Raw genomic sequence first — 11,593 nt, forward strand, 5'->3', positions numbered from 1 at the left:
GCAGGCGCGAGCGCACAACAGCTTCAGACAAAAGGTTGAAAGACGAGGGGCGAGGAAAGCGAGCTATCGAAGTCGGTCATTGATTGGCCAAGCGACTGTGAGATCCAGCAACAAAGACTTGTCGAGGCGTGAGAGAGCCTTCTTGACTCTGATCATCCAATCCCTTCAGTCCTCAACGACTTGACCGAAACACTCGCCTTCGTGAAGATCACCCTTCGCTGAGCGCCTCTCCCATTCCCCTCGTTTCCCGTCTCTTTTCACGTTCCGCCTCATTCAGCATGGCTGCGGTCAAGTCGGCCCCTGCGGCCCTCTCCTTGCCCGCTGACTCGTTCGCTCACAAGAACATTAGACCCGAGTACCATGAGATCTTGATCGTTGGTGCCGGCCTGTCCGGTATCGCTATGGGCTGTCAATTGCAGCGCAAGCTCAAGACGGACGATTTCCTGATTCTGGACAAGGCCGCTCTGCCAGCCGGTACTTGGTCCATCAACACAGTGAGTTGCTCGTCTTGGCTCTCGATCATTGCGCACAGGTCGAATCATGGGACTGAGCCGCGTGTGACACTTTGCGCGGTCCCTCTGGCAGTACCCTGGTTGCGGCTGTGACGTGCCAGCGGCAGTATACAGCTTCAGCTTCCGCCAAAAGGCGGATTGGTCCACCTTCTACCCACTCCAAGAGGAGCTGAAGGAGTACTTCAACACTGTGGTGGCGGAATATGACCTGCCGAGGCGTATGCACCGTGAGTGATATCTCACAGCAGCGAATTCGGACTCGAGCGGCCGTCTCATGCAAAGTGCATTCTGCTTGCCTCTTGCAGTGTCGACGGAGGTCAAGGAAGCCCGATTCGATGTCGCGACTGGTTTGTGGCACGTTTGGAGCATCGATCTGGCTACAAAGGAGGAGCATCATTACGTCTCCAAAGTGTTCGTCAGTGCCGTCGGCGGTCTCTCTCAGCCCAACGACTGCGACATTCCCGGCCACGAGACGTTCGCTGGTCCTTTGTTCCACTCTGCGAGATGGGATCACTCCGTCGATTTGAAGGACAAACACGTGGTTGTGGTCGGAAACGGCTGCAGCGCGACTCAGTTCATGCCAATCATTGCCAAGGATTGCAAGTCCTTGACGCAATTTGTGCGCGCCAAGCACTGGATGATGCCAGTGACGCACAACCCTTTGGAGTACATTCCAGGTTGGAAGTGGCTTGTCAGACACATTGGATTCTTCAGAGCGCTCAACAGGTTCCTGATTTGGCTGGTGCTCGAGAACCACTTCACCATCACCAAGCTCAACGTCTTTGGACGCATCTTCAGATGGTACTGGGCTCGACAGTGCACTTGGAACGTCAAGGCTCATGCGCCAAAGGAATACTGGCCTTTGCTCCTCGCAACTCAGGAGGAAATGCTTGTGGGATGCAAGCGACGTGTCATCACTGACACCTACATGCCTTCGCTGAGGCGCAACAACGTGCACCTCGAGGGCTCCAAGCTGACCAAGATCGAGCCCAACGCTTGCATTACCGCTGATGGCAGGAAGTTGCCAGCCGATGTGATCATCATGGCAAATGGATTCGCCACTCAGCGTGCAGGCTTCCCCATGAGCCTGTACAACTCCAAGGGTGAAGAGATTAGAGAGCACTGGAACAAGTACGGCGCTGGTGGGCCGCTTAGCTACCGCTCCACCATGAACAGCGGATTCCCCAACTACTTCACAATCGTGGGCACCAACTCGGCTACTGGCCACATGAGCCTGATCTTCACGAGCGAGTGCCAAGTCGACTTTACCCTGGAGCTGATCAAGCCCATCCTCAAGGCCCCGCGTCCCTCTGAGGCAGCCTTGGTTCATCTGCCCACTCAACCGGCGAACGGACTCAAATCCATCCCTACAGTCGAATGCAAGCTGCAAGCTGAGAAGGACGAGCAGAAGTGGATCACCAAGAAGATGCAGAACCTCGTCTTCTCTACAGGTTGCGGTGCTTGGTATGTGGACAAGACGAGTCAGAGGGTTACTGCGATGCATCCAGACTGGCAGTGGAAGTTCATGCTGCGATCCGAGATCCCCAATTGGGCGGATCTCGAGTACAAGCACCTGCCTGGTGGAGCCAAGCTGCCAAACACCATTCCATACTACAAGCGCTTCGCGAACAAGGTCTTGGGCTTCGGCACCATCCCCATTCCCAAGGACAGCGAGATGCCAGCGGGCTTCAGGTGGGAAAAGGCAGAGTAGAGAGGATGGCGCACTTGGCAATAGCTGCTTGCGATTCCCAAAGAAAACACTGATCCTCTCTTGTTTCGCACGTTCGCGCACCTTTGCGCACCACGCACCTACACACATCCTGTCGCACCTCGTTTCTGCACTCTCTTTGCTGTTCTCCTGTCCATACGTCATCCAATACATTGCTTTTCACAAGCTTGGCACCTCACTACTATCAGACTGTAGCACTGGTGCCTTGTGGTTGGCTTGAGCTGCTCGCGAGACTCGTGGCTAGGTCTGCGCCCGCGATCGCATCGGCGTTAGTCGCTTACAGCCTGATAGTGTCATGAGTGATTCATATAGTTATTGACCAATCGTGATTCACGAGTCGGTCATTCATGGAGCTGTTCAACGATCCGCCTGTTCGTGAAATCCGATGTGGCGGTCATGGCGCTGCTGACGAACGCCCGCGTGCGCGGCGCGTGATGAGGGGGAGAGGTGCTGGTTGGGCGCTTCCGCCCGCGAGCGAATCATCGCCGCGAGTCGGTCGCGCGACGCAGCATTAGCAGACGGCAGCGACTGTCGGGCGCGCGCGCTAGTCAAACGTCAAACCCTTCGCGAGCAGGGCATTATGCAGCCAGCCGCATTCGCACGCACGAAGGGCGGGCCAAGCAGCGAGCAAGCGATTGCAGCTTTCTGCTGAGACTACCGGCAAGCAGACACCCCCCACCCTCCCCCAATTCGTCAGACGGAGGCAGCAGCCATCACCATTCACGAGCCAGATTCAAGAGTCTGGTATCTTCCGTACTACCAGCCTGCGGTCTCGCTCTTGTCGCGACAGACAGACCGGTCACCCTCCACCTTCAACGCTTGTTAGAGGCCGCCGTCGTCCTACATCCTGCTTCCACGCCGTGCTGCATTCTTCGCCGCAGCCTCCCCTGGACCAGACATCTTGCCGCGCGCCACGCTGCCATCGTCCATTGAGCACTGATCGTATGGAACCTCGTCGGCGATTTTCGACAATAGCGAGCTTTCACCATCTCGCTCTCGCAGCGCGTAGTGCACTCAAAGCCAATTGATGACTTGAGCAAGGGCGACGTCCGTTCATTCTTGGTCCACTGAGATCCGGAAGGTACCGACCAAACTCTTCATCCCTCAGACTAAGCTCAGTCTTGACGTCATGGCGCCCGCTGTCGCTCGTGGCGCCAGTAGCGCGCACGCGAACCCATCTGGACACGGCAATGGCAGTGCTCGCACGACACCCCTGTACAAACCCGCGGCCGTTCGGCCGTCCACCTCATTGTCGGGCGTTTCTACATCCGCGGCTGGACCATCTATGCTGGCCTCCATAGACACCTCCAGCACACTCTCTTCCGACGCTCGTTCCTTGTCCCAGCTCAGAGATTCTCCCATGACGCACTTTCAGCAGAGGTCCGACTCTTTGCCGGGAGGAGGAGGAGGAGGAGGCAGACCAGATGCTCTTTCGGGCATCGCTGACATTGCTAGCGCTTTACAGCGCGTTGATTTGTCCGCATCTGCTTCTACAGCTGCTTCAGCTGCTTCGGATCAGACGCTGGCCAATCACTTTGGTCCCATGCACTCTTTGCCCGGCCTAGACGAAGATACGGCGGATGAGGACGATGATGGGATGCTTGAAGGGCTGGAAAGCGCAAGCGATGACCTATCCACCACCAGTGGCAAGCGCCATGGTCAGCTTTTGGCACCAGAGATGGACGACTGGCTGGTTCTTGAGGTGAGTACTCGTCTCTTGAACGGGTGTGTGCGTTTTGAACAAGCAAAGTGCAAGGTGTGGCCAAAAGCCAATCACCCTACCCTGCGACGCTGCGGCGCTTTCCGCGCCGCTCAGCGTAAACCAGCTTTGCTCGATGTTGACCTATGCAGCGGCTTTCGTAACCTCAGTCACCATATATGACACACTGGAATCACAAACGGCATCAGACTGGCGGCAATCCACGCCTCCGCAATTCAGCTGACGCGCCCGACTGGAGGATGCGGGAAAGGTTGCGAACGGTGACTGCAGCCTTGGTCATGTGCCTCAACATTGGCGTGGACCCGCCGGACGTGTCAAAGACGAACCCTTGTAGCAAGCTGATCTGCTGGATGGATCCTTCCTCTTTAGAAGTTTCAAAGGCACTGCCTGCGCTGGGCAAGAATCTGCAGGCTCAGTTCGAGACCCTCAGTATGAAGACACGCTACAAGCAGTACCTGGATCCGATTGTCGAAGAGACAAAACGCTTCTGCACTTCTTTGCGACGGACTGCAAAAGATGAGCGATGCTTGTTCTACTACAACGGATTCGGTGTGCCAAAGCCCACGCCGGGCGGTGAGATCTGGGTGTTCAACAAGGCGTACACGCAGTACATTCCGGTCACCCTCTTCGACCTGCAGACCTGGCTGGGCAGCCCCTGCATCTTTGTCTGGGACGCGAGCTCTGCTGGAAACATCGTTGTCAATTTCAAGCGGCTTGCAGAGCGCAAGGCAGAAGAGGAAAGGGCAGCGGGCGGCAGAGATAGGGACAGAGATCGGGCTGAAGGGAACCCGAGCGATCTATACGGGGACGCTCCGCCGCAATTCTTTCCTTTGAGAGAGAGCATACATCTTGCGGCTTGCGCACCTGATGAGGTGCTGCCCATGAATCCGGATCTGCCCGCAGACCTCTTCACCTGTTGCTTGACATCGCCGATCGAGATTAGCCTGCGGTGGTTCGTCTTGCAAAATCCCCTTCCATCCCGGCTGGACGTCAACATGGTCATGAATATCCCTGGCAGATTGCAAGATAGAAGGACACCTCTGGGCGAGCTCAATTGGATCTTCACGGCAATCACTGACACTATCGCTTGGACTGTCCTCCCTAGAGCTATCTTCCGGAGGTTGTTCCGAGACGATCTGATGGTTGCGGCGCTGCTGCGGAATTTTCTGCTCGCTGAGCGCATCATGCGCTTTTACCACTGCACACCCATGAGCCATCCAAAGCTGCCACCAACGCACAATCACCCGCTTTGGGATAGTTGGGACCTCGCTGTCGATCAATGCCTGGCGCAGCTACCAACACTGCTGGAAAAGGAAAAGGCGCACGCCGACGCTGCAAATGGTGGCCCGCCAGTGCCCCCGCATCTGGCTTCTTTCGAATACCGCCACTCGACCTTTTTCAGCGAGCAGCTCAAAGCTTTTGAGGTTTGGCTTGGGCAAGGTGGTGTCAGTCGCAAGGGACGGAGGAGGCGCATTGCGGGGAGATTGGCAGCAGCAAATGCAGCGACGCAGGGTGCGGCTGCTCCTCTACGGGGGGCCTCCAGGGCAGGTTCTCCCGACTCAAGCCGCGGCGAGGATCTCGATCCTGATGCCAGGCCGCAGCGAGATCCGCCGGATCAGTTGCCCATTGTTCTGCAGGTGCTACTCTCGCAGGTGCATCGGCTGCGCGCGCTCATTCTGCTCTCTCAATTCCTTGACTTGGGTCCTTGGGCCGTTAATCTGGCTCTAAGCATAGGTATCTTTCCGTACGTGCTCAAGCTTCTACAGTCACCAGCTGCGGATCTCAAGCCAGTCTTGATCTACATATGGGCTAGGATTTTGGCAGTCGACAGGAGCTGTCAGAATGACCTCTTGCGCGACCAGGGCTTCGGCTATTTTGCCAGTGTGCTCGTACCAGCCCCCTCAAGTAGCGCTGGCAATGCGGGATCTACTTCAGCAGGTGCCGCAGCATTGCCGATTCCAAACCCGTCGGAGCATCGCGCCATGTGCGCCTTCATCCTCGCCGTCTTTTGTCAGGACTTTGCTCCGGGTCAGGCTGCAGCTCTAGAGACAGACACGCTGTCGTCATGCTTAGACCATCTGGCGGACGAGGATTTCCTCCTGCGACAGTGGAGCGCGCTTTGCTTAGCGCAGCTTTGGGACGACAGTTCTCCCGGAAAGGCTTTGGCAATCGCGCAAGATGCACAGGGAAAGCTCTGCTGCATGCTGGCCGATGTAGCGCCAGAGGTCCGTGCCGCGGTCCTCTATGCCCTCGGAACGCTTCTGGGCACAAGCGGCTCAAGCTACGATCCTCTGGATCCCCTCACTCTGCCGCACACCCATGGTGCATCGGGCAAAGCAGGTGGATTGCGGCCGCGCTGTCTGGGCACGGGCACGCACACTGGGCTGCCGCCGCACGTGCAAAGAGCCATGGAAGTAGGTGTGGCTGTGACCATGCTGGTCACTCGGGGCGACTGCAGCCCGATGGTACGGAAAGAGCTGGTGATTTCGCTCAGCGCTCTAGTGCGCGAATATCAAGGATTTTTTGTGCTCTCCGCATTCCTCTACTATGAGCGCGAGGAGCGCAGAAATTCAAGGAAAGCCTCTGCGAGACACTCGACCCACTTTCTCAAGAGTCCATATTCCGACTCAGCATCTTCTTTGCCAGACTCGGCTAAGACGGAGGCCGAGGAGGATGAGGCGGTGTTGCGCAGAGTCGTGGACAAGCTGCCGCCGCAGTATGCATTGCATGAGAGCGACATCGAGAATATACCGTCATATTCCACCGTCTTCACTGCTCTGCTAGAGCTCAGCGCTGATGCTTATCCGGAGGTTGCCAGCCTCGCGTGCACAGTCCTGGACTACGTCGTGGCGCTCATGCGTGAGAGCGGCGTGGGCCGAGCAGCTGAGAACACGACGCTGCGCTTCGGTCCCGCTCCGAGCGAGACGACCCAACGGCTGAAAACGCCGCAGGCTTCGGGTACAGCAGAAGGATATTTCTCGTACACTCCCAGAAAGGCGGCGGACGATGTTGGGCATCTTTCATTTGGCGCAAGCTCCTCAGCAAGTAGTGCTTTGCAATCTCTGGGCCACGCCAGTCTCAACGGCCTTTCACGAAGCCATAGACCCCATGCACGGAGGACACCGAGCTTAGCCCAAACGGTCAAAGCTATCGCTACATTGGGATATTCGCGGCCATCTTCACCTACCGGGTCACCAGAGGAGGAGCCCTCAGGCGCCCGCACGCCTGGCCAAAATAGTGCTTGGGGCGCGAGTTCGGGCGCCCCTTCGCCAGTCCACACGCCTCGTGTGCCTGCGCCAAATTTCAACGTCGCCCGCTATGTTTCACCTTACAGTAGCGCCAGGCGAGTGGCGACGCCTACAACACCGGAGACACCACGAAGTCCTGGAACACCACACCTGTCCGCCTCTACTAGCGCCCTTGCTGCACTTGCCCATCGTACGTCGAGCGCTGAGAGTTTGGCTGCAATTGCTCGCGCGCAGGCTCGTCGAAGTGGAACGATCACTCCTGGAGGCGGCGCGAATTCACCACTCGCCGAGCGGCTCTCAGGGGCGGGGACAAACGAGGCGCGAGCCCGTGTCTACCAACCGCCATCTGAGCAGGAAGAGGCTCGTGTTGCAAGCGCATTAGCAGCGTTGATCGCAGCTGACCTGCAGCGATTTCACGATCGCGAACATCTTGGACCAGAACTGGCCGCCGCCGCCGCTAATTCTGCTGGCAACACGCCCATGCATAGCCCATCAATACCCCGGCATGGACACGATGGGCCTCCGTCGGAGCACAGCTCTGCATCATCCAGCCCCGGAGGCGCTCACTTGGGCGGACTCAGAGAAGTGTTGCCACTCAAGAGCCGCCTCTTTGCGTGGTGCAGCGAGTACTACACCGAGCCGCAGATGAAGTCGGCGGAGGCAGAGGAGCCGGGGAGCGTCAAATACAATGTGCAAACGTGGAAGCGGCAGCGCAACGAACGCATCATCAGGGAGGCTTCAGCGGAGACAGAGCATGCCAGTGAGTAGCGTAGGCAAGCAGAGTCTAGGACTTGCAGCGCTTTGCTCACAGCACAGCGTCCGATTCTCGCAGGTAACACGCCATGGACTGAAAGCGCGGGGACCCTTCGCAATGGCTCATCTCCATACTTGATGTTGATGCATGAGGTCGAATCGCACCTTGTTGCAGCGAGCGAGCAAGACACAATCTCGTGAGTAGGGACGGCCCACGTCGAAAGGCATTCAGTCTCATCGCTGAGCAGCAACTTGGATCACTTCAGGGTGTGGGACTGGGAGGAGCAACGGCTGTTGACACGGTTCAAGAATGGTAATCCCGAAAAGACCAACATCACTTCACTGAGCTTTGTGAACGAGGCAGTCGACACGCTTCTCTTGGTTGGATCCGGTGAGTCTGTCCGGTCACCAGGACCTCTGGTTCAAGTGCGCTGCCACTAACCACAGCGCTCGAAATCGCAGCGGAAGGCGATGTTCGACTGTACTCTGACTACGATGCGCAGCCCTCCGGTGTCGACGACGTTGGGCCAAAGTTGGTCACTACTTTCCGAGCGCTGCCTGACATGACCCGGTCGAGTCGCCCTAGTGGCCTGATCATTGATTGGCAGCAAGTCACCGGGCACTTGCTCGCGGCGGGCGACAGCGGCGTCGTCCGCGTTTGGGACGCGCACCGAGAGCTTTGCGTTTGCGTGAGTGGCCCTTGGACCCTGAAAGCGCATTAGTAGCAGAACCTGACGGACGCTTTGTCCCACCAGGACATCCCGACCAGAGCGACTTCGAACGTCACGAGCCTGAGCTCAGAGTATGACGTCGGTCACATCTTCATCGCCGGGTTTGGTGACGGGACTGTGGGCGTATACGACAGAAGAAATCCTCCAGAGGCGAGCCTGGTGCGGCTTTGGGATGAACACCATTCGTGGATCCAGAAAGTGCAGCTTCAGCGTCGCGGCAACCGCGAACTACTGTCCGCGAGCATCGATGGACAAGTGAGGCTGTGGGATATTCGCAGCCGCGCCTCCATCTCTCAAGCCAACGTCAGCAATGCGTTGGGTGGCAAATTGTCGTGTGTGGCGGTGCATGAGCGCGCACAGGTATACGCTGCGTGAGTAGTCGTGATGCGTCTGGTTGCTCGGCGAATGGACCCTCTGCTCATGCGAATGTCCGGCTTGACCTTGACCGCAGCGCGTCGGCACCGCGTGTCACTCGGGCGGGTACCACACCCCATCAAGTGATTTTGTCTCGTCTTGATTCGCTGTCACCAATGCCAAGGGCGGCCCCTCTTGTGCGTACATTCTCTACGGGTGGAGTTGGGGGCAGCGCTGGCGGCACAGTTCCCGGAACGGCGAATGCAGCAGCCTCTCGCGCTTCGTCGCTCTTCACGCCAGCACAGAGCGCCTTGACCTTCCATCCACACAAGCACCTGCTAGCATATGCCGATGCCTCGTCGAGCATCTCGCTCGTCAAGTGCCCTCCTGCCAAAGCGAAGACCAACCTTTACGGATCGCAAGAAGATCTTCGCATTCCGGAAGTCGACACGCCAAGCATTCATGAGCGGCCCAAATCCATTTTCAGCTTCTCGTAGCATGACATCGGATCGATATCGAGGCGAGCACCACCGCCTCCGCCATCACCATCATATGTATCCTTGCAAAAGAACCGTAATCCAATGCCCCCACTGTGTCTGGTGTTGCATGCCGCCGCATAGCCCGGTATATCGCGGCTTCTGACAGCCGTTTGCAGCAGGTGAGCTGACGGGCTACTTGCGACGAGACTCTCTACAGCGGTCGGTCTTCTGAGGTCGTCTAGTTGCGACTCTGCGACTTGAAACGCGCTTTTGCGATGCATGTCAATCAACAGAAGGCCGGTGACGCTTTGTTGGTGAGAGGCCATCTTGCGGATGTGCGTGATCTGGCCTGACAACTACCCTGCACATGGGTTCGGTTGAGGTCGGACGCCGTCAAGCGCGTAGTTGGGGGGCATCGACACTTGCGAAGGTCGGGTGTGTCCAAGCTCGACCAGTCGGGTCTCTCATTTCCCCAAACTCGGAGCTGCGGAAGGAAGGCTCTGCGTTGAGGAATTAGGAGGCGATATCGCAGATAGGAGAGCGCTCGGCGAGCTCATTGTACAATGGCAGAAAAGCAGGCCAAGGACCTCGATGAGCAGTGTATGTGTGCCAAACACGATGAAAGCAACCGAATATGCTGCCTGCCATGATTTCCGGCGACACGCTGTAGAGCCTCTTGCTGAACTCGGACGACTTGCTGTTGTTGACGTCGATGATGTGCTTGAGCGAGATGGAATTGGGGTCGTTGGTCCCGCTCACATTGAAACTTCCTCCGACTACGATTACCATCTCGTCCGTCTGCGCAAGACGATGCGAAGAAGCTCGAGTATGCGCCAAGGGCAGATATCCGCAGTCGGCTTGGGCTAGACCAATCACCTGTTCTTGCGAACGTAGACGCAGCTGTCCACCTAATAACCGCGCGTACTTGTCTTGGTCATCCAGACTATACATGGCGATTATGATGCTGAAAGACATCAATCTGCAAACGGTATGCTCCAAGTCTGGTCCAACGGTGCGCAAGGCTTCGGCCAAGGGACGCGACAAACGAAGCAAAGTAGCAAAGTGGAGCCATCCCGGGTCGGCCAGTGCCGGAGCGCACGGCTCGCGATGAAAGGTCTGCAAAGTCGATCCGCTAGGAAAGTTGCTGAGCACTTGAGGATTATTGCAAAGAATGCCGCTCGCATTGCATAAAGAGACGGCTTGCAAGTGCAGCGAATATAGAGAAGGACTTGCGCTGACGATCTCGTCGGATCTCGGTCGTCTAGGCTCGAGTCCGATCAGGTGCGATGCATGTCTCCACCCTTCTGAGTAGCTGCAATACCAACTTCGCCAGAACCAGACTTTTTTCGGATCGCCATTGTTCAGCAGACGTTGTGGGCCGGTATCGGTGATGCTGTAGTCGAAGAGCACGTGCAAATGATTCGCACGCGCCTCTTGCTCGCTCTGTCTGAGGATGTGGTGCAGCAGGTGTTGCTTATCGTATAGGACCTTGTAGAAATGAAACGTGTTGCTCGCGTCCACCAGGGAACCTTGATAGCCCTCGATATGAGCCGCGGGACCTTCGGATGATCCGGCCAGATCTACAAGAGGCACATTGCTCAGCGTGCCTCCTCTGGCTGAGAACATGTCAAAGGCGAGAATCAGCTTGCGACGCAAAGGTGGCTGGAAGGATGCGTCCATCTTGATCGAGCATCCTCGTGATTGTGGCACGGCGCTCGTTGGTTCGAGAGCTCAAAGCTGATGACAGCCTCTCTACTCGTGACGGAAGTCAGTACAAGAGCAGCGATCCATGCGTGGCTTCGCTTGCTACAATGTGAATCAAGCCTGGCGGGCCGCATGTAGATGTAGACGAATGCTGGATGTTCGCGCGCAAGCACAGGCACAATCGCTACGTACCTGTGTCTTTCTCTCCCACGCCGTTCACGATTCGTGATTGATGGGTTAGACCGACGAATACCAGCCTCTTTCACAATGATGGGTCAAAGTTGAGCAAACTCCTGTGCGTGCGAAATTGCTCGCGTTCGGAGCTTGGATCTCTTCAATCACGAATGAAAGCGTGTGTGTGTG

At 57.1% G+C, this 11,593-nt stretch overlaps 3 protein-coding genes across 3 annotated transcripts; 2 read left to right on the forward strand and 1 right to left on the reverse strand.

Annotated features, from left to right (window-relative positions):
- On the forward strand, positions 1–2,414 carry IE81DRAFT_320059 (FAD/NAD(P)-binding domain-containing protein). The gene is made up of 3 exons (XM_025512909.1): positions 1–494; positions 586–739; positions 818–2,414. Exons 1-3 carry the CDS (start codon positions 279–281, stop codon positions 2,221–2,223), a joined length of 1,776 nt encoding a protein of 591 aa, XP_025372919.1. The 5' UTR covers positions 1–278; the 3' UTR covers positions 2,224–2,414.
- A 1,424-nt stretch (positions 2,415–3,838) lies between these two features.
- IE81DRAFT_285316 (hypothetical protein) lies at positions 3,839–9,544 on the forward strand (the record flags this gene model as incomplete). Its single annotated transcript, XM_025511632.1, has 7 exons — positions 3,839–3,943; positions 4,111–7,969; positions 8,042–8,159; positions 8,229–8,353; positions 8,425–8,651; positions 8,718–9,064; positions 9,145–9,544. 7 exons carry the CDS (start codon positions 3,839–3,841, stop codon positions 9,542–9,544), a joined length of 5,181 nt encoding a protein of 1,726 aa, XP_025372920.1.
- A 495-nt stretch (positions 9,545–10,039) lies between these two features.
- IE81DRAFT_344653 (hypothetical protein) lies at positions 10,040–11,206 on the reverse strand (the record flags this gene model as incomplete). Its single annotated transcript, XM_025515831.1, has 1 exon — positions 10,040–11,206. The coding sequence occupies one exon, from the start codon at positions 11,204–11,206 to the stop codon at positions 10,040–10,042; it is 1,167 nt and encodes a 388-aa protein (XP_025372921.1).
- Between the last annotated feature and the right edge of the window lie 387 nt (positions 11,207–11,593).

This window comes from Ceraceosorus guamensis (assembly GCF_003144195.1).
Source record: "Ceraceosorus guamensis strain MCA 4658 unplaced genomic scaffold IE81scaffold_4, whole genome shotgun sequence".
NCBI classification, from domain to species: domain Eukaryota; kingdom Fungi; phylum Basidiomycota; class Exobasidiomycetes; order Ceraceosorales; family Ceraceosoraceae; genus Ceraceosorus; species Ceraceosorus guamensis.